Source organism: Bidens hawaiensis, unplaced genomic scaffold, assembly GCF_021521415.1.
Source record: "Bidens hawaiensis isolate Kalapana, Puna unplaced genomic scaffold, B.hawaiensis_p1.1 tig00078731_1, whole genome shotgun sequence".
Lineage (NCBI taxonomy): Eukaryota > Viridiplantae > Streptophyta > Magnoliopsida > Asterales > Asteraceae > Bidens > Bidens hawaiensis.
In genome coordinates, this window is record NW_027503480.1 from 1,391 (window position 1) to 23,767 (window position 22,377).

The 22,377-nt window shown below is 37.3% G+C and overlaps 3 protein-coding genes and 2 pseudogenes across 4 annotated transcripts; all 5 read right to left on the reverse strand.

Annotated features, from left to right (window-relative positions):
• Window positions 1-3,018: 3,018 nt before the first annotated feature.
• Window positions 3,019-5,782, reverse strand: LOC143606982 (FT-interacting protein 1 pseudogene; annotated as a pseudogene).
• Window positions 5,783-7,827: 2,045 nt separating this feature from the next.
• Window positions 7,828-9,860, reverse strand: LOC143606985 (polygalacturonase inhibitor-like). Its single transcript, XM_077082590.1, has 2 exons — window positions 9,039-9,860; window positions 7,828-8,181 (listed from the first exon to the last, which is right to left on the reverse strand). Exons 1-2 carry the CDS (start codon window positions 9,672-9,674, stop codon window positions 7,828-7,830), a joined length of 990 nt encoding a protein of 329 aa, XP_076938705.1. The 5' UTR covers window positions 9,675-9,860.
• Window positions 9,861-10,657: 797 nt separating this feature from the next.
• LOC143606984 (uncharacterized) lies at window positions 10,658-14,225 on the reverse strand. Its single transcript, XM_077082589.1, has 5 exons — window positions 13,494-14,225; window positions 12,154-12,238; window positions 11,907-12,076; window positions 11,020-11,285; window positions 10,658-10,941 (listed from the first exon to the last, which is right to left on the reverse strand). Exons 1-5 carry the CDS (start codon window positions 13,870-13,872, stop codon window positions 10,765-10,767), a joined length of 1,077 nt encoding a protein of 358 aa, XP_076938704.1. The 5' UTR covers window positions 13,873-14,225; the 3' UTR covers window positions 10,658-10,764.
• A 4,375-nt stretch (window positions 14,226-18,600) lies between these two features.
• On the reverse strand, window positions 18,601-19,427 carry LOC143606987 (3,9-dihydroxypterocarpan 6A-monooxygenase pseudogene; annotated as a pseudogene).
• Window positions 19,428-19,673: 246 nt separating this feature from the next.
• Window positions 19,674-21,302, reverse strand: LOC143606983 (protein POLYCHOME-like). 2 transcript variants are annotated; one of them, XM_077082588.1, is made up of 3 exons: window positions 21,069-21,302; window positions 20,635-20,985; window positions 19,674-20,525 (listed from the first exon to the last, which is right to left on the reverse strand). In XM_077082588.1, the coding sequence occupies exons 2-3, from the start codon at window positions 20,965-20,967 to the stop codon at window positions 20,145-20,147; spliced, it is 714 nt and encodes a 237-aa protein (XP_076938703.1). In that variant the 5' UTR covers window positions 20,968-20,985; window positions 21,069-21,302; the 3' UTR covers window positions 19,674-20,144. The 2 variants fall into 2 exon arrangements, with proteins under 2 accessions (XP_076938703.1, XP_076938702.1); XM_077082587.1 differs by having other exon boundaries at window positions 20,635-21,302.
• Window positions 21,303-22,377: the final 1,075 nt, after the last annotated feature.

Below are 22,377 nucleotides of genomic sequence, written 5' to 3' on the forward strand. Positions count from 1 at the left end.
CCAAACGACTTCCGTTTCTAATAATTTTTATCAGACTTTGAGCGAAATTAGATTACAGTCAATGTCTGCCTAAAACATAATTTTATAAAAAACTTAATGTCGGGCTCTTACGGTGTCCTCTACTGGCTTTCGGTTACTTATTTTCTAATTTTCGCGATTCGAACCTTCTAAAATTAAGTTTATACACTATTTATAATATCCTAACATAAAATTTTATTTTTCGAGGTCATCTTGACACGTTTATGAATTTATCCGTTTTGAGATATTACCCTGGTGTCAATCTGTACAGTGTCAGCTACACGACAAAAATTGAACTTTTTCGGGTTCCATATATTAATATTCAACTAAAATCAAAAACTTTGAGTGAAAAATATTATTCCTATATATTTACCTTACTAATTAATACGCGATTACGGTTAATATAATTACCAGATTAGTCTAATTTTTGGCGGTTGTCACACCCCTGTCTTTATTTTCCTGCACTATGATAAACAATTAGTAACACCTGCTTAACCCGGGATGATAGTCCATCTTTTGAATGGTGAAATCCGGGTTAAGGATTTTGGTAAGTCAGGTGACTTATTATTAATAATTATTGAAAACTTGTCTATATGCGCGTTATTTATTATTCCGAAAATATATTTGTTGTAGTCATAGGGTTATTAATAATTTTGAAATATAGTTTCAAAGATACATTATCCTTATAAAAACAGGTTAAGAATCCTGGATCCTTACAATTGAAAGGGTAAAAATTAAAACCAAATAAATATAAATTGATAAGTTGAAATTATACCATAAGGTTTGATTAGACCCAAGTTACCATAAGTGTCGATATCTTCATGATCCTTGTAGTTTGACCTTAGGATACTTGATACACATAACTTATCATATTAACTGGGATTAAACCCAACAAACTGGGGACAAGCCCAAATCAACTGGGGACAGGCCCAAATAAGCTGAGGACAAGCCCAAATAAACTGGAGACAACCCAAATAAACTGGGGACAAGCCCAAAATAAAATGATGTTAAACTGGGAACAAGCCCAAACGTAAGTGACGTGAAAACGCCAAAACCTTAGCTAACATGAAGATGTTAGGAACCGTTGTCTTGAGATAACAAGAAAATGTTATAAACCGGGGGTATGGTACGTCTACCATAAATCGTAGGATCCTCCATATAACCGAAAGCAACGGAATTGTAAGCCACTAAACGTGCATTGGTCCCATTGCCCCGAATTATACGTTGGATAACGTGCGCTCCAAGCGAGAGTGTAGAAACTCTAATTTATAAGAAATGTATGAATAAGTTTCTACACTCTTTCTTATAAATTAGAGTGTCTACACTCTCATTCAAACACAATCGTTATACCTATTAATCACAACATCATTCATAAGAAACTCTATCGTTATACCTATTCGCTTGAAGATAGAAGTGAGAGTGTAGACTTTGTTATATAGCCGTTATACTTATTAATCACAACATCATTCAAACACAATCGTTAGTGTATAATGAATACCGGGGATCCTTGATCCTTCGCAACCTGGAACATATCTCAAAGATAAATGATCCACAAGCTACATAAAAATAGAGTATCCTCAGCATAAAATCTATACCCTAACAATCATAAAAGGAGCATCCTTGTAGCACTTTTTAATTATGAAGAAAGTAAACCCTTTTAAATGTAACTTTCATGTTAGCAACAAAATTTGACATATTTTGTATTTAGTTCAACTGGTAAGGCAAGTCGTGTTATTGTTAATTGATTATGTTCATGTAAATTCGTTTGTGGTTACTCAACTGGTTTAGTTGTTTTAGCAAATCAATACATACATAAACCCGCTGCGAAGCGCGAGGGTCGTTTACTCGTATAAAACTATTCAAGAGTAAGTAAGTAAACATAAAACATACATACCTGGATTAGGCGAAGGACACTGAAGTGAAGAAGGCAAACTGGGCAACTGGGGCTATTGACGAAGGAGGAGCCAGGAGGTGATACGCGACGTCAATACTTGATCTATAAGAAACTCAACAGTCGATGTTTTTGGCTTTTTTGTTTACTTAAATTTCTATTTAGGTATTATGTTTATGATTGTTAATTGGGTTGGGCTTATCAAGCCATTTTATTAATAACTTTGGGCTTTTTCTTATGGGTTCAAATATTTTTTAAAACGATACTAGAATCGCTCGCCGAACCCGGTTGTAACTATGTGGCTCCGCCACTGGGTATCCGGGTATCGGATTGATAAAAAAAATTGCAGGTTCATGTACATGTATGGTATTAGGGGATACCTGATCCGAATATTGAAACCGAATACTTGTTTACATGAACTGTATACACCAATGATATACCCCCAAAGTTTTATTTCATTTTTGATATTTTTCTTGGCCCTTGTCTACCGTAGATACATTATGCGAAAAATGAGCTGGTGTAAAAATGCTTTTTATAAAGTTATTTAGATCTTATATGTTGTGAAGTACATCGACTTATCATTTGTGATTTGCAATCATGAAATTTACATATTGTAAATATTTAACACGTTTTATAGTTGATAATGTATATATTATATGTAATTTATCATATTTTAATTTATATTCGTTAAAAGTACAACATAATAGAAAAGTTACTATTTAAAAAAAATAAATCTAGATGAAAATCTCAAACATTCAGGGTAAATGTAGTGCCCATCCCACTCCGATCCTGAAGAAGGCAGGATGGTGTTCCCGTCCCGATTTGCTTCTCTTAACACCCTTTTTCTTCTTTGCCTCCTTCCTGTATTAGTATGACGTCCCTAAGCCAGCCAGGGTGTTTTTTTTGTTGGGCTCAGGAACACAGGGTGGTGTTACCGGCGGCAGTCACGAAAGCCCACCTCGATGTTCACCCTTATTTCTTATATAAAAAATCTAAAACACATATCAACCACCAGAAAATAATTAAGTTCATCAATGATTGTAATTCATCACAGTAAACTACAGCATTTATTATGAACTATATAACCTCATAAACATTCAAACAAAGCATAACCAAACAAAAACAATGAAACACTCATAGCATACTATCAGCCTTAGCCGGTAACCTCCTAAAGAAATTACTCGGCACCGAAGGCATCTTACTCCGAAACCTAGGATGCCTCAACACAAACAACCCGGCCACCAACACAACAATCCTAAACGGTGTCACAAACAACGCCACCGCCACAACCAAACAGAAAAACACAAACAAACATGTCGCCCGAGGATCCCTCCAGCTCAAAAGCGCCTGAAACCGCTCCCCTTGCGTCGCTATGTCCCCAACAACCGTTTGTATCCGCCCCGCCACGCTCCGAAGCCGATCATACCGCATTCGCGTCACATCCTGCGCTTTCGATGACGGGAACGTGTCGAATTCCTCGTCCAGCTCGTCCGGTTGCACCGCCTCCGCCCATGACATTTTAGTGTCCATGTGCGGAGGGTGTCTGGGACGTGATCGAAAGTTCCATATTCCGATTAAGAACACGTAGAGAAATATCGTAGGGAGGATCAGTTCCGGAAAACAAACTAATATGAAGAATAATATATGAACCAAAATCGTAGTAATCGGGTTCTTCCAGTTACTAACGTCCCCAAGCCATTTACTCATTGATATCGCACCCGAAAAGACCGAAACTATACGAAAGAAGTTCGCTTTGCTTCTTCTCATACTCCACATGTGAGAATCCACGTCTAGCATGTACTCCACCACTTCTTTTCTTAGCGGCGGTTCGGCTCTACCCAGCCGAATCGCCACAATATTCATAGCCTGATACCTCAGGCTATCGAGTTGGTGTATGGTTAGCGGGTGTTGGTAATGCATTTTAGGTAGTAATGGTTGGGTGTATAGGTAAATCATGTTTGCTAGAGATAGGCAAGTGAACCGAAACGCTAGTTGTAACTCGCCGGTTTTTTTTAACCCCGATGGTTGTAACACAAGAAGCGGGTACGAATGCGTGTAGATTCGATCCGTTTCCAATGTGGATAACCGGATTCTTATTTTACTGATGCGAGCGTCTTTAACTGTCGCTGCCTGCTCACCGCCTAAATGCGAGTTATCAAACACGCCTAATGTGACAACCGTGCACGGGTCATATACTTCCCACGTGTACTGCTCGTTCCATTTCGGGTTAAAGTTATCGAGTATGGTTCGGGTTCTAACCCATTTTTGACCGTATTTAGCGACACAATACGCGTCCGTCGTTTTCTTTCCGTCTTTTGTTTTCATTCCTTGCAACCCTTGCGCGCTTAATATCCCGATCTCAAGGATCCCGATCGCTTTTTTCCATAGCTGACGCGCCGTGGGGCGTTGGTCACTAATGTACATAGTCGACTCGTCTAACACATGGTACCCGCCATCGAGTGACGCCCGAAGGTGAATTCGGGTTGAGAACTTAAGCTCCATTCTTCTTTCGCCTTCCAACAAACCAAACCCGAACTGTTCAAGGTTAAACCATCGGGAATGAACGGCCCGATGGTCTAACCGTTTTTCGAACACGTTAAGTGGCAAGACAAGTCGACCCACGGTCTCTTCTTTCGACCCGGATTTGTTCTCGAGTGTAAGCACTAACGACTCTTCAAACGGCTCGGCTGCGACAAACACCAAATCTTCGTTCCATAGCGGGTTCGTGGTCTTCGTTGCGGATAATTTGGTTTTGAGAATTTGATTCCCGAGCTGCGCTTTGACGAAAACTTGAGGCGGTTGCAATTTATCTTCGCTTTCGACATCGTGTGCTTCGATCACATTCACCCGAAGGTACCAAAGTTTAGGCGAAACATAAACCTTTGACCTCACACTATACACACCCTCCCCATGAACCGTAGCCGCATCCGAATGCCACGCCTCCGAAAACGCCTCGTCTGCTTGCGTTCCCATCCAAACCGCAAGCATTATCTCTCCTTTGTGCTTTTTATCACCCCTTCGGTCCTCTAACCGGTACCATTGTGGCGCTAACGGGCTATCGGGCGGGACCCGCGTCGGGACTTCATTCATATCAAACACTACCTTCCCTAAATAATCGTCTCGCGCGATCATATCTTTATCTTTCACATAAACTTCAAGAACCGTCGATTGAATCTTATCTTTCGAAAACGCGAACACTTGTTTCCATTCGGCATAAGTTCGTTTCTCGAAATGTTGCGTTTTCCCTTTATAGTTCCCGAGTTTAACCTCAACATACGGGTCACAACTTGCAGTTAACGGGTTTATGGGAAGATCACGGGCCTTCACGACCCGAACATAAAGATAATACATTTGTTCCACGAGGTCGTAAGTGCTTGTGACCCTGTCACTGCTAATCCAACCGCTACCACCCCGTACACCGCCATGTGGCCACCGCTCACCGAGCTGTGGCTTAGTGTCCTTGATTTTGTAGTCATCCGGGTTTGCAGCTGGTTTAGAACCCATATTGTGTTATCCTCCTGAAATAAAAAACCAACAAAGCTATAGTTATTGTTTCTGAAGATAATAAATTTGTAAGTAGCATTTATGTAAAGATGAGTACCTATTGCAAAATTGTGTACAATTTTAGTATTGTTTTTGGTTTATGTAAACTGAAACATTTGATGTGAACTCAAGTTTTGTAGTTGTTGCTTGTGAATCTTTGCCTTTTGTGTGATATGAGACCATTGAAAATGTAGTGGAAGGAGAACCTAGTTAAAGTGGCTTTATTTAGAAGCCACATTGTAAATTGATACCTTTCTTAATATTTAGTCTATGGCTTTTTTGTATAATCATTGATATAAAAAGTCATACAGCATATTATTATTTACATAAAAATTGTGACAAAGTTAAGCTTTTTGAAGTTATAATTACACTAATAATTATGGTGTGCTAGAACAAAAGTCCAGACTAGCCAGCAGATGAAACGTTGTCTCTTTGGTGATACAATTTATTATAAAATGAAGAAAAGCAAAAGCAGTGATATGTAGAAAGATGCTAATTTAATCTTTATTCTCTCCTTTATATATACCAGTTTTCCATTGCAGCATATATTCTTAAGATAAACTCAACTTTCACCTTTATTCTTGGTGTTGATGTCTCTCACAGACTCAAGAAGCAGCATCTTAACTCCCATGCGGCCATGCTGGTTATTCTAGAAATGTTAGCGTCGTTATATTTGTCGCTTTATAATTTGGTATGTATATTAAGTTACTTAACATATATAACAACAAAATGGGTGGGTTAAGTCAAGTTGAGTATTACTAAATAGTTTTATTCTATTTGAGTCGAAATAGTCATCATCAAAAGGGGTTGAAGTTGAAATAAGTTGTTTTAGGAAAGGCGGCTATATTTTCTGAGGTGGCTAGTGACAGTGTTGGTGGTGGGTCAGTGGTGACAGTGATAACGTTAGGGTGGTGATAGTAATGGGGTTGATGACGGCGCTAGTCAATTTGAAGTTAACAAGTTTTTATAATGGCTCTTTGATCAAATTGTATAATTTGAATAAGTCCAATTTATCCTGTTATATAGTTTGAGTTGACCCAAACAAATTACAAAAAGTAAAATTAACATGTATCTGAAATTATAAAGTAAAATTAACATTTTTAATATGATTATTATGCATAATATATAGAAAGTTTAAACTAGTAAATTCACTATATGAAAGTTATGCAACGTAATTGTTTTAGCAAACAAGCCCAAAGTTCCCCTAAAAAAATTGGCCGACCCCATCACCATTTGACAAATGGGCTACAACGCAGGTAGGTTGGATTGGGCGGTTGGGGTCCAGAAGATAACACACAAATGTTGTGCAATCTACACTCAGATTTCATGTATGAATTATGATAGATTTATGTTTTTAGGTAGTTAGGATTGTATACAAAAAATATATGTCTAAGGTGTGAACTGTGAGAAAACATCTTAAAAATCATCAAATACATTTAACGTGAAACCGAACATTGATCGTGCATGAACATCATAATGTACCAAAAACTCAACAACTTTAAACAAAAACCAACCTGACTATATATTTAATTATAATTTATTTATTTGGAGTCCAATTGTAAATTAAGCACCATGACAGTTATATTTGGCACGTGTACATCCGTGAGTTTTATGAGTGTCAACGGATGCACAAGATTCTCACATTCACAAACTATAGTTAGAAGAATTTGCCATTAATTTTAGAATAATGAAGATTGTGACCAAATGCAGAATTGAAACAACCCTTTGAATGAATATTTAGTTTTGTTACGCGATTTTGTTGGATAATTTTTTTGTTTGAACATGTTTGTTTCTTTTTTTATGTTAATCGATTATGTTTTGTTTGAATGGGTGTGATCAAGTTCTATTTAAATGCTTGTTATTAAATTTATTATCTTTATATTTGAATGTTAAGTATTTTATAAGAATTTAATGAATAATGTCAGACATTATAGGCCTAAATGTATGTTATGCCCAAAATTAACATTTGGAGCCAATAAAAAAGTTTTTCGGCTTAAAATTTTAAGCTTTGATGATAGAACCAAAACAAAAACCGAGCCCACACCAAAAAATCATGGTTACGAATAATATTTAAATGACCGACTCAAACTCACGCACCCACTAATCTTATTCTAAGTCTACACTTTTGTCCACCGTAGGACTCCAACCCTCAGCAGTTGATGAGGGACAACACTATGGACACCTGATTATGGTTAGTTAAATCCTTTACTAAGTAATGCATAAATTAATCAACAGTTGACCTCCATAACAAATAGCAAATAAGTACCTGAATGTTTTAGCTAATTTTGATTAACTTATGAAACAAACTAAAAGTACACAAGAAATGAGGAACATAAAACAGATACAACAACTAAGTTAAGGAAAGTGTTGATGATTTAAAAGCATGCAGTCAATGGAAACCCACACAAGCACCGGTTATGAAAGTAAGCTGTGTTATCGTAGTTCTGCAGCCTCCCACCCACCGGAATTTCACCGCAGAGTCTGTTATAGCTCACGTTCAATGCCTGTAGTTGTAGTCTTGTCAATGCCTCAGGCAAATTCCCATATATACTATTGTGGTTCAAGTCCAACACGGATAAGCTAGCCGGAAATTCATTCATAGCTGAGAAGTTAAACTCGAACATGTTTCTTGAAAAGTCAGCTGTTTGAATGGTCTTGTTCGTACCAAAAAACACGGATAAGTCTCCCTGCAGCTTGTTTCTGGACAAGTCTAACGACGTAAAGTTCACCTGCGCAGTAGCCGAACCAGAATAAAATAAAATTGCCAACCGAACCGTCCAAACACAAGAATGTGGTCGGTTTGAAATATATGCAGTCTAGCTCACGGTTCGAGTTTAACAGTTTGCGCCTTCGAACCGACAGTTTTAGCCGGCAGCAGCCGTTTGACATCTATGATTTAATATTTAATTATTTTTACCTTAGAAATGTAAAGTTATCTGTATGTATATTATTCACAGATAATCCTTATCATTTTTATAATATAATCCAAAATTATGCCTTAAGAAAAGTATTCTTTCTTCTAAAACCGCAAAAACCAAACAGTCAAATATAAAACCGTGAAAACTGGCCCATTTAGGGTTATATTTTTTTTTCGGCATGAGCCTGTCTGGCTAAAAGTTTGAATCGAGCTGAACTTAAACGATCTCGAGCTCGAGACTAAAAATAAGTTTGTTTAATAGACGAGCCGATCTCATGCTTCGCTTATTGAGCTTGAGCTGACATGCGAGCATAAACCAGCCTATTATTTACATTATATATATATATATTTAATATATATTTTTTATAATAATATATATTATGTTGTACTATACATTTATAACTATATGTATAAAATAGCTATAAATGTATATAAATTGATTAATAGACCATAGCCCGAGCCGAACTCGGACTTTATAAATAGAGCTTGAAACGACTCGAGCTCTAGCTTTTGTAAGTTAAACGGGCTGAATTCGACCCTAGACGAACTCGAGCTTGGCTCAACTCATTTACTCCTCTACTTAAGCTCGGCTTAAAATTTTCATCAAAAAGAACAACCATAATGGTAACTTATATGTATTTTTGTGTGCCTAGAGTCGGCCTTATTAACCTGAGCCAGCGACCTGGGAACAGTTCCAGTCAGCAGATTATGAGACAAATAAATGGCAGGTACTTTTCGTGTGAAGTTCCCAAACGAGTCAGGAATGGGCCCGGTTAACTCATTCCGGTCAAGGTGAAGGCTTTCAAGATTTGGAAGTGTAGCAAGCTCCGGAGGGATTGATCCGTTGAAATTATTATAGGACAAATCGAGTGTGGTTAAGGTTTTGAGTTGGCTGAGAAAAGAAGGAATGGGACCAGAAAGATTAGTCCAGCTGATGGTCAGTGTTCTGAGGTGGGTGAGTTTAGTGATTGTTACGGGTATTTGGCCGGTGAGGTTGGTTAGTTTACGAAGGATGAGCGTTTCAAGGTACGGGAGATTGCCAATGGTATCGGGGATGGTGGAAGAGATGTCACCAGAGAAGATGGTAAGGGATTTGATACGGTCGTTGTAAGGGTCGCATTCTACAAAATGCCATTTGCAGCAGTCGGAGCTGCTGGTCCACGTGGCCAACACGTTCGGGTTACCGAGGGAGTTTTTGAGTCGAAGGAGGGTAATTTGGTCTTTTACGTTGCAACGTTGCGATAGAGAAAGAGGGAGTGTTGAGCATAGAAGGACAATGGTGATGGTGAAGAAAGAGGTCTTCATCTTTGCATGACATGTAAACCAAAAGAATCCTATTTATAGATAGATATTCAGAAGTGTACACACTAAAGAGCTATGTAGATCATCTATGTTGTGCAACGGTATTCAAACAAACAATGTGTTTTTTTATAATATGAACAAAATGTATGATCCTTGTAGTTTATGTACTTTTTTATTTGTAGTTCTATAGTATTAAAATATAACATGCTTTTCTACCCTTATGAGTAATCTAAAAGAATATATATACTGTTTCTTTTTTTTTTGTTTGATGTTTAAGATGATAGATATTTCATTTTGGATTTGTTCATGTATAAATGATTAAGCTCTGGCACTTTTATACCATGTCTTGTATCTTTTTTATTTTTTTTTAACTATCAGGACTGTTTTCGAAAAATCGATTGGAACAGTAAACCAGTAGAACAGACGTTTTTGGCAGTGTTACTTTCAAAACATTGGTAAGGATGTTTTATACCGACAGAGCAATAATTTCGTTTAGATCGATTTATGCTATTTACGCGCAAACTCAACGACAATACGTTATAATGTTATGTTTGCATTATCACTAACGCAGAAGGTTTGAAAACTATATGGTAAAGTTCTATATCCGGCACAACCAAGAATCATCTAGATTGCCAAAACCTTCACCCGACCCTATCCGTTCATCAGTCTTCTAGTTTATTCAAAAACCTAACATGAGGACTAACCTGACAACATATATAAACTACATGACCTAGGCTAGCCCATCTAACGTAAGAGTGTTATCAACCATTTCAGACCACTTTTCGACAAAATCCAAGAACAGTAACTAGACCATGTGCACTTGGTTAGGCCAGGCCGGTTCAAGCCACTAGTTTACAACTTTACCCAGCCCTAGAAACTAAAAACCTAAGCCTAAGTGCCTAACTCATATCATGTATAATGACACACATATTATCAAATGTTGAACGAATGATATGATAACAATTGTTTCAGAAAATGCATAACAGTCATGCAGAATTAAATTAAATCATAATAAAATGAAACATGTACAACAAGAGTGATCAACTTTACAAGTCACATGGGTTAGTTAGCAGAATCTTCTCGCAATGCTTAATCAATTAGGAGATTCCTTCCACTTTAATCGGTTTAATCCATCCTTAATCGCTCTACGAAACTCACCATTATGAACAATAAACGAAGACACATGCCCACCTGTCACCCATCTCACTTCCGAGCCCGGCCAAGCTCTTTGGACCTCCAACACCGAGTGCTTAGGGATGTATCCATCATCCTAACAAACCAAATACAATATTAATACATAAAGTGACCAAAAGTGCATTTACATTATAAGTAGGTAATTGGTACTTACAGTAGCAGCAACGAGAATAACCGCATTTGGGTTTTTGGGGATGGGAAAGCGAGTGACATCAGTGAGAGACAAAACATGTCTCATGTGCTCTTGTACTTCATGAAGTGTCATGGCAGTAGAAAGATCTTGTCTTAGCGCGTCCCATGCGGTTGCATGCTTCAACACGCCTTCACAAAACGCTACAACAGCCGAGTGTGGAGATAGAAACGGGAATGTAGCAATCGGTGTAGGGTGTAACGATCCAACCATCGCTGCATGTACTCCACCTAAGCAGAATCAAATTTTAAATGTCATAAAATTTATGACAAGTATACAGTGATTCTCATTAAAGTAGGACTATAAATGAACCGAACATTCAGTGAAGCATTCGGCAGAAAGTTTGTTTAACAAACGAACATGACAGTTTTTATGTTCATCTGGTTAAACGAACGAACATGAACACATGTCTCAATCATTCATTTATATCGTTCATGTTCTTTTGGTTTATACATTCATTGAGAAAATTTATGCGCCTTACAATTCAGCAGTTTTATATGATTTAAGGAGTATTACATATTACAATTTACTATTTTACTGTATACTTCAGGTCCAACATATTGATGTTCATGCTTACTTTTAGTTTTCGCTCAGTTATGTTCGCTTACCAATGCTCAGTTATGTTCGTTCATTTGTGTTTGTTCGCGTTCATGAATCGTTAATTTTACTATTAACGAACAAACTCAATCGAACACGCTCATTTTCTTAACGAACAAACATGAACAAGAATCTTTGTTCGTTTAATTGTCCGTGTCCGATCGTTTATTTGGTTAAAGTTAGAAGAACGGACACGCTGTTCAGTTCGTTTACAAGCCTATATGAAAGTGTAGACAATAGAATTGAAAAGATACCCATGCTTAGACCACAAACGCCCATTTTCCCGTAACCCGCCTCAGAATCTAACCAATGTAGAAGACTGCGCGCTTCTTCAATTGTGGCTCTTCCTAATAAAAGCAAGTCACTCGCACATAACAGTTTTGACCCGCTTTGCAGAAATGGCCGCCTTTGTCCATAAAATGGGCTGTATGGTTTTAAAATAGAGTTAAAAGAAAATAATATATGTGCACTTGAATCAGTTATGGCTTTGATTATCATTACCTCTCAAGAACCATGGTTGCTATATTTTCCTTCAAAAGTGGCCCACCAAGACGTAACCTTCGCTCAAAACTATGGTCCCCCGTACCTGAAATATAAGCAAGGGTTCATAATCAACAACAATTCGGCAATCCAAAACATTATAGAATTAATACATGGTGTCTATCTGCTAAGAAAAACTACGGGTTTGGGGAATGAGACGGGGCAGACTTTACCTCTATCCCAAGAGATAGAGAGACTGCACCCAAAAGAAATCCCCGACTCAACAAAGCTTTAGTTTTTCTTTTTTGACATACAAAAAAGTAACATAATGTGCATAGTTGCATACTAGTAGTAGTAGAAGAGATAAGAAAGGAAGACGACAGAAAAGGGCCAGAAAAAGAGAAGATAATCCACCTAGAAAGTAACTAACGAGGAAAACCAAGTCATGACACCTAGACAATCCACGACAAATCTATACTCCTTCCTAAGAATCCATAACCTTTATCCAACATTTCAAAAACTCCTGTCCCTGATCATGTCCTCGAAGATGCGCAAGTGTACCAAAGCCTGCCTAATCTGCTCCTCCTCCTCCTCCTCTCCACTGTAATAACCTCCACACTTTGTACCGGTGTTGTCTTTCACGTCCTCTGCACATGACCAAACCATTTCAATCTCCCTCCTTTATCTTATCCGCTAAGATACAGTTTGACAATTTAAATGAAAGTCAACCAGCCTGAAATCTGAATGTCCATGCACTTCTATTTACTAACAAGAATATTGGAAGATAGAACTTTTGTGCGCACCAAAGATTGTGAATTTGATCAGCTTGGTATCATAGATACATCCATTTAAGATGGTCCTTTTTCTTCCTTTCAATTAATAGTTTCTTCAAGCCACATAAGTCCATTATGCTTTAAAACAAGCATCTTGCTATTTATCTCTTTAGGCTTAGAGAAACCAAGATAGGTTTTCAATGGTGCCAGTTACTCAAAACGGCATCATCATTAGTGGCAACAATCATGAAAAGTATAGGCGTATAGCTCGCGTTTCCCATTATGTATATTTCTAATATTACATATCTAGGTGCAGCTATATACCAACTAGCCTTGAATAAATTCATCAATTAAATCTTCCTTTCACTATACAAACCTAAGAACATATTGACCGAACTGAAAGAACATGATTGTTGTGTTTTTAAAGTTTCTACTTCTAACACCAAGATCAAGTACTAGAAAATCATAAAACAACACATATATGTTCCACTATAAATAAACTCACTAGTAACCTAATCCAATCATAGTATCATACCTAATAAAACTATAAAAAATATATATATATATATATAACTTTATATACAGTACCTGCAAGATGAACAACACAAGCCATTTTATGAGGTGGCACAAACTTAGGAGCAAGAAAAGCAACTCTAGCAGTATGACTTTCAGGAGGCAATGCATTAATAATCTGTTCATCACAAGGAGTCCTGAAAACCCCTTCTTTCAAGCAAGCATTTTTAGTCTCCCAAACTGTTTTCCACATTGGTTGAATCAATCTTGGAGGCCAGTTCTGTCCTTCAGCTGCAGCTGGAAATATCTGCTTAATAGTCTTCTCTAAAAGATCAAGTTTGGGCCCACCCCAACCTCTAGAAAAGAATGGTGGGCTTATCTTTGTTCTGTGCATAAATGCACCATATACATGGTCCAATACATAGTGAAGCATCCCAATCTTTATTGCCACCATACCCAAATCTTGAAATTGAATAATAACAATAATAATAACAAATTTCTTGCAAATTTATAAACTTTTCTTGAAATAATTCAATTTGGAAGCAGACCCACCAATCAGAAGATGTGAATTGACATAATTATTGGATTAATTGCATCAATTTTATGTTTTGATTCGGGTTTTGAGCAAATTGGATGAATTTGAGAGAAACCCAGATGAGAAATTGAGTGAAATTGAAGGGGTTGAGTGGATTTGAAGGGATTAGGATTTGGAATTGAAAGCAATTGAATTTGAAGATATGGTTGGAGAAATTGATGGGAAAAAGAAAGAAAAGAAGGTGGAAATTGGGGAAACCGTGGGCGAGGATATCCAGGGTGGATATTCATTTTTTATTTGGGTGGTATAATTGTTGTATTTTTATATTAGTTTTTATTGTTTGATCTTATCAAAATTAACAGATGTAGACCTGTAGTCAGTTTTATCAAATATTATAACCTGATTATCATAATGTTATAAAAATACAGGGCAAATGTTGTAACACATGTCTTCTCCACATCAACTCATCAAGTTTTGGCTTATGAAATAATATAATATAAATAAAAATAGTTATATAATATAAGTTTGTTATAATAAATAAAAGTTGTGTGACTATAATGGTCAAACGGGTCATACTTCGAAAAGTGGCATGTTTGATATCAAAAGTGATTTGTTACATAAGGTTTGTATCATTCATTTAAGGTTGAAAGCCTAATTTTGGAGATAGTTATGACTAAATTTGGAGTTTTGTTTATATTTTAAATAGGATGAATTTATCATTTACATTTAACATAGAGAAGCATGTAATTTTTAATACGGGATATAAATATCTTTCAATAGAAATTGGATCTTAATAAAACTGATGGAGCATGGGTCCTGTGGCTATGTTTTTTACTTACCTAGTTTGATTCATATGTTGATTTCAAATAGGAAAACCTTTGTTAACCGAATCATATTAGACTAGAATTACGTAGTCGTATAAAGTTGTGTCAATTTAAGAGTTGGAAATGCGTAGCTTTATGAAATCTTCCATACAATCATGTGTTTATATGAGATACAGTCACATGGTCATGTCGTATGATTATTTTATTTTATTTTATTTTTTATTTATTAATTACTCATAACACAAACCGAACTATATCTGGATAATGGGTAAGCGAGCAACAAGCTGCACCGCTATCCCCTTTTGAATCGCAAAGCCTATTCTACTAAATATAAATCATTGGTTTCTCGGGCTCTGCGAGTCACTGTGGACCACCTTCTGCACCCGCTCCAAGAAGCGAACCGCCTCGGGAGCTAGTGATCCAAAAGTGTCGAAGGGAAATGGAATGAACACGTGCTGATTCTCCAAACACGATGTCTCATGCTTAGCAACCTTCCTAGACTACGCTCTCAAAACCGCATGCCCCGGTACGAAGCCACTGTCTCTCAGCCCCACCAACGGGACACCCCGGTGAGGTCAACACACGCATGCTTACCCCCTGCCCAGCCAAACACAAGAACATCCGCAGGACGCAGGGTAGATCTTCCCTCACGCGGATCAGTCAAAAAGTTAAGTTAACAGGTGTCTCTTTCTTGGCTGAGATCCCGGCACGTCTAAGCACATCCCATATGAAATCTCTAACCCAGTCATGACGATACTTGAATCCCGGCAATTCCTTACAGTGGAGGGCATGCTCACCAAATCTATCCAAACAAGCTTTTTTACAAATAGGGCATAATTCATCTGGAGGGAAAAGGGGAATCATAAGCCGGTATTTAAGGATGGCTCTGTATTCAACTGCCGACATCCGTTGCCCAAGATCTTCAATGGGCACAACAGTCAAAAAATCCTGGGCATGAGCCCCCTTGAGACAAGCTAAAAATTCCTTTTGTCTCGAGGTCATATCGAATCGCTCCTCCAAATCATGTACGTGTTTACCATAAAGAGCACTCGCCAAGGTTTGTTGAGGTTTCTTGGAGGCGGTCTCCTTATCAGTAAAACCGCCTATATCAAGGTCCGGGAGAGTTGTTCCAATATTACCAAGTGCAAAAGAGTAGTCAGGATCTACCCCCGTAACACCAGCGTTTCGCAGGACGTGGTCATGCAATTTCCACGACTGAGACTTGGAAGCCACAAATGCATATGCGGAGACATCCTCAGCCGAGAATGATTATCAAATTGTATAATTTTTTTTTATTTTGTTTGAGTATAACATTTCTAGCATTTACTTAGCATTATCTAAGTATATGTCATGTGCCATTTTAAGTAAATGCATTTCCAAGGATAAGAAAAGAAAAGAAAAGAAAAGGAAATAAAAACTTAACTTATGGATTATAACATAGTAGTATAGTACAGACTTTGACATTAGTTATGTTTGTCTTAAATTGACAACTATTTTATTCATAGCAATTTTAAGATGCTAACTTTTACAAACTAAGTTTCTTTTGAACTTAAACTTTTATTTATCATGTGTTGTGTAAAATGTTGGTTTAAACTTTAACCGAGTCTTATCAAGTTATTATTATATAATGTTTATTAACACTATATTAGATTTCATTTTAAAATCTGATATAATACTAAATATATATGTTTCCCTTGTTTATTTTATTTAATATTTTAATAGTTTTTATTCGTTTTTAGTCGAGATTTGTACCCTACTAACGTTTTTATGTTTCGTAGGTTCCGGGATTTGATCGTGATTAAAAAGGGCGAAAAACGAGCCGAAACGGAGATCCGGAACGCGTCAGGAAGAACCAGAACAGAGAACCGGTCAGACCGGGCCTGTCTGACCAGCCCCCATGGAGAAGCACACCGCGCCACGCGAAGGAGGGAGGCCAAATGCCCTCCGCGCGGCGCCTAGGCAACACTGGGCTTAATTAATTTCGTTTTCGCTTAATGACGGGCCTTGTTTTGGTTATTTAAACACATTTAACTTAAACCTGACATAACCTAAAAACCCTTAGCCGAATTAGAGAGTCTTTGGAGCTATTTTACGAGTCTTGTGGTGATTTTGAAGGCAAGAGGACAGCCGGTGAAGAGCTACACGTTCACGTTCGAGTTTACGGGTTTTATCATCTTTGATTCCCCATTTCTTATATTTTCACCATGTTTTCGTTTTTATTCGTTTTGTTTGATTTAGACTTTATGATGCTAGGCTAAATTCCATAAACTGCCTAGGTCGTGATGTACCTTAGTTCGGTTTGATTTTTATTTGGATTTTCATTTCGTTATGGATTTTATATTCTAAGTAAACGGTTGAGTTTGATTTAATTGATGCGTTTGATTGCTTGGTTTTGTTTACTTGAATTTATTGTTTCACATTGCCCTTGTTGATTGTTTCATAGGATAGGGTTTTGTTAGGTCATTTACTGTGTGTTCTTGGCTAGTTTGTGATTAATATGCATTAAAATCATAGAAACAATAAAATCAATTAAACAGATAAAAGTGAGTTGCTAGTCTAAAAAGCTGTAAAGTGATAGGCTATTAATAGATCTTTGCTTGTCGGGATTGCTAGATTTAGTTCTTCGTAAGGAGTCCGTCTAGATTTGTTTGTCAGCTTAGTCTATTAAATTAATTGGGTTTGCTTCGCTATCTTTTGAATTCCGCGATGTAAGGTAGGTTTTCGTCATAAAAGATACTTAGACATAAGTGATTAAATAACCGTAAGGAAGTTTAATATAAAACTGGTGAGTCTTAAAACTTGTTAGAAATCCATAGGCGTCTTCTTGAAGTTCAAGGGTCATGTTCGGGTTTTCTGTCAATGGTCTATTTTATGATCCCGGTTCCATAACTTGCGTTTTTCCATTTAAATTAATAACCGCAACTTTGGGGATTCTGGCCTGGGTAGTTATTTTCATCATCTGAATTAATCCAAGTCTTCTAAATTGTTTATTAGTTAAAACTAATTAGGGTTTAAGTTTTATTAATTAATTAATAAGTAATGATCATGTTTTATTATTGTAATCATTAGTTAATTATTATTAGAGTTTTAATTAATTAGTTTTAAAATCCCCCTCAAATATTATTAATAAATAGTCGTGTGTTGTAGTTGAGTCTAATTTGCTAGTTTCGTAATTTAAAAAGTCTCGCGGGTTCGATATCCGGACTTACTTAGTTGTACTAGAGTCGATTGGTTCACTTGCCGGTTAGTAGTTTTAGTTACGTTTAAGGGTCTAGAGTATTACTTAGTGTCTAGATTAGTATAATTTTAATTATTTATTTTATAACTACTTTTAGCACATCAAAACCAAACCTAGAGTCTTATGCATAGGCATTTACTTCTTTTTTATGTGACACTGAGTTCACACCCAACATATAAAGACGTTAAAATTACATATTAGAGATTTAAAGTCACTCATATTTCATGTTCATATGAGTTTCATCCCTAGATGTAAGAAAGCAATGTTGAATTAATTAGTTGTTTTATTGTTTGACTCGTTCATTTTACTATTTTGAAAGTCTAATCCATCTCGCATAGTGACGTGTAACAAATAATTGCGGTTGTAAGTTGTAAACTTCGCTAGTCTTTTAACTTGTCTAATCGGATCATGACATTTTGGAGAGGGACTTATGATCCTTGAAGCCGGCTCGCAGCAAATAAGTATTGGTAATACATGACAGAGCTTTAATAAAACAACTAACACAAAGTTTTCAACATATATTTAAAACATTGTAGAATCAAGCATTCAAGCCTAGCCACAGGAACACACACCAAAGGATTGGCTCTAGGAAGTGTGATCCCGGTCCCTCGCCATATCAACCCGAGCCACATCCCCCTTTTCATCCGCCTTCCACTCGAAACATTGAACAATCACACCCAATGTCACTTGCACCATTTGCATAGCTAAAGTTGTCACGGGACACATTCGCTTCCCCCTCCCAAACGCTAGCATATGATAATGTCGTCCCCTAATATCCACATGACTATGTTCGAATCTTTCAGAGTTAAATGTCAGTGGATCGATCCAACTCTCTAGATCGCCCACACGTTAATAAAACAGTAGTTTTTGCGGGAATATGATAGCCTCCAACCGTGCAATCTTCTGTTGAGGTTCTCGGGATAATTAGTGTTTCCTTCACTACCGCTTGGAGGTATGGAAGGTTTGGTACGTCGGATTCTTCTGACTGCCGGTCTTGTCCGACTATTCGGTTGATTTCTTCTACCACTTTCTCCATTATTATTGGATGGTTGATTAATTCTGCTAAACCCCATTCTATAGTTAGTGCAGAGGTGTCTGTTCCTGCAATGAACAAATTCTTTAAAAGAAAAAAGAAACAGGGTTAAATTAGTCATATCACTTGCTTCGGTTTCTTCGTCGGAACATCTTTCACTAATAAGCATTCTTGATATCATATTATTTGTTAACTTCAGAAGTTCATCTTTAACATTAACTGGCTTTGCAAATTTAGTCATTTGTGATAACGAGTTCACGAACCAGTTAACCTCATTTTGTCGAGCGCGAAGGAGTAAATCGAGTGTTTTACCGTTTAAAAGCTCAGACATAACCAGTTTCTTCATGAGTTTCCAGTATGGCCCGTAAGGAGCAAACATGAAATCTTTTGACCCATAGGTTAAGTAAACTGTGGTGGTGTCTGGGCCGGTCCAAGTAAGACGCTTAATGTGTTTTAAGATATTCTTTAGCCATTTCAGGTGAAAAAGACACAGCTAGGCATGGTACCGACCCGAGAAAGAACCCAAAAACTGGCCCGTATCGAATTGAGAGACGGTGCAAAGCTTGGTGAGGGATCGGTGCCCAATGATCAGATGTGCAAACGGGCCAGGCGGAAGCCCAGAAGATGAAAAGGACCGGACAAATAATATGGAGATGATCAAAACAAGAAACAGGATAATGTAGTGTAGCCATATATGTCAACCATGAGTGCAGATTATTAACTGATCATGACTATCATCATCTTCATAAAATATTACTCCTTTAAAAACAAGACTCGTCAATATCTATGTCTGTTACATTTTTAAAAGCGCATAAAGTAAACACAAATGAATAATTAGCCGGCATTTATGAAGTTTATTACTCTAATCAACACTTTCGATCAATGTCGATACAAAATAAAGTCATATGGATACAAGAAATATCATCATCAGCACAACTCGTCTAGACTCTAGACCGAAAGAAAACTAAACCTTTTAAGAAAAAAAGGTAAAACAATTATCAAATTAGAAGCCCAATCATAAGCAGATGATCATTCATCCATCTTCATCCTGCTCAACAAGAATTGAACCTCAAGTCCTCAACCCATGACCCGTTTGTTAACGCATCGACATTAGGATTCGAACCTTCTTCTCCCGCTCAGCCTTTTTAGCACTGGGAGTTCTCTTCAATCTCTGCAGTTCTTCCATCACAACTTTCTCAACAATTTCAATCGAATCTAGCAGCCTCTTCTGCGGTGTCTTCGACTCAGATTCCCCTTCATGATTATTAGCAATTGCGGATAAAATCAACGGAATTCTCCCCAATGCAGACTGGTTCAACGGCTTCGTTCCAAGTTTAGCTTTCGGAGTCACAAATGAAAGTTCATACTCGTCTTGATCAGCAGGCTGACGATTCATCCGACTCATCCAAATCAGTGTCGGGCTCCCCAAAATGTGACCTGCACCTTCTCCCAAACCCCCTCTTCTCCTCTCCATTGCCTGTTTAAAATATAATCATTCAATCAATTACCAAATTAATAAAACCCCAAATCTTAAAACTTTAAAACAGTAATAAATTAATCAATTGAAAAGATTAACGAAACCGCACCCGAACGACATGAGTAATGTCACCAAGCGGAGTACGCGGGTACCAGGAAGGTAACACGCCGCTACGAGGTCCAGTACGTCCTCCTCCTCTGCCTCGCCGGAAAGTGTTGGTTGTCGACGGTGGCTGGTTCTGATTCCTGCCACCGCGTCTATAAGTCGCCGGCATTGGCGTCTGAAATAAAGCTCTTCCAGAAACACCACCTCCTCTTGTTGTGGGTCTAGTAATACCAGTGTGTTGACCACCGGTCAACGGCGTGGTTCCCCACCTAAACGGAGTGAGATCTAGACTCCGACCGCTGTTGATTGAGGTCCGACGGTCTCGTGCTTCCGGCATATGTAATATTATTCCGATCTGCAAAATGAATCTAATGTAAATCAAGAAATGAATCATTTTGATGAATTCGATGCAAAATATTAAAACCCAGTTGGATTTACCTTAAGAGGGTGTAGTTTAGGTGGAATGGATGGTATTGGTGTTCATATGGAACAACAACAATGGTGGTGACACTTGATTTTGTAGAGGTTGAAGATGAATTGAAAAGGAGAAGAGAAGAGCATTGGGAGAGGCGAATTTTGAAATGAAATTTGGGCGGTTTTACTAAAATTCAAGAGTGTGTTTTAAAATGGGAAATAAATTCAATTATATTTGAGTAATAATAATAATAATAATAATAATAATAATAATAATAATAATAATAATAATAATAGTGAGAAAGTGTACTTCTATGATGATTTCAAATGTTTTGGAACTGGGCGGGATGTTTTTGCTTTCGTTAAGTTACTGTTTTGCCCATGGAGGTGGAAGTGGTGTTGGTTTGTGAATGAGGTTACAATTGTAAATTGCTTGGTCCCAAGTCAAATTAGGAAGAGAGGAAAGGAAAGGGATGAAAAGAGGCATGTTACTAAGTTTTTTTTGGAAGAAAATAACAAAAATTGTAAGAAAAGAGTAGAATGGAAAGGAAAAAACTTTCCTTTCATTTCATTTCCATTCTTTCGGTAAATGAACTCGGGAACACTAGACTTTTACTTATTATGTAAAGTAATTTATAAAAAGTTTGATAATGTAACATCTCTGGATTTTAACATTTAAAATGGTGTTTGATATGAAAATAAAGAGTTTTATACTGCTGATATATATGTACGTATGGTACAAGGACAAGATGTTTGAAGGGTACGTGTTTTTTATACTTACCAACTTGATTATGTTACAAGGATTTATATTCACTCTCAGGGAGGGTATCTGGGGTAGGCATCGGGTAGGGCTCGGGTTCCATCGGATAACTCTGCTACACTGGCGCTGATATCTCGGGTAGAGATTTCGGGTTCACCAACCCGATGGTTTTCATCCAAATTTTTGAACGTTTGGAAAAGAAATACTATTTTTAAAAGTTCTATAAATTAACACCATCTGTAATTTTTTACACCACATATATAATGTGTTTATCTATATTCTTATACCCTCTACATTTTTATACCATCTTTTAGTATTTTTACACCAAAAAATGGATTCAAGGAAGAGAAGTTCAAACTAGAGACTCGAGAGGCGGTTCGAGAAAAAAAAATAATTCATGCCCGAAAGGCGGTTCTATTCATTCCTAGCCGAATATTCAACGACAGCCACCAAATCAAACTCCATACATCCCACACATTCCTACCGCACCTGGCCAATAGCCTTGTTCTTTACAACACGATTACTCATTTTATTCTCCCGCACCTAGTGCGTTTGCTTAAAATACACTAGGTC

Excerpts from the sequence above, each read along its gene's own strand:
- LOC143606985 (XM_077082590.1), bottom strand. The coding sequence starts at position 9,674 with ATGAAGACCTCTTTCTTCACCATCACCATTGTCCTTCTATGCTCAACA. Across the intron at positions 8,182-9,038 it reads TTCCCAGGTCGCTGGCTCAG|GTGAACTTTACGTCGTTAGA; the intron begins GTTAATAAGGCC and ends GCTACTGCGCAG.
- LOC143606983 (XM_077082587.1), bottom strand. The coding sequence starts at position 21,024 with ATGATTCATTTCTTGATTTACATTAGATTCATTTTGCAGATCGGAATA. Across the intron at positions 20,526-20,634 it reads ACATTACTCATGTCGTTCGG|GCAATGGAGAGGAGAAGAGG; the intron begins GTGCGGTTTCGT and ends TATTTTAAACAG.
- LOC143606984 (XM_077082589.1), bottom strand. The coding sequence starts at position 13,872 with ATGGTGGCAATAAAGATTGGGATGCTTCACTATGTATTGGACCATGTA. Across the intron at positions 12,239-13,493 it reads TTGTGTTGTTCATCTTGCAG|GTACGGGGGACCATAGTTTT; the intron begins GTACTGTATATA and ends CTTATATTTCAG. Across the intron at positions 11,286-11,906 it reads CGTTTGTGGTCTAAGCATGG|GTGGAGTACATGCAGCGATG; the intron begins GTATCTTTTCAA and ends GATTCTGCTTAG.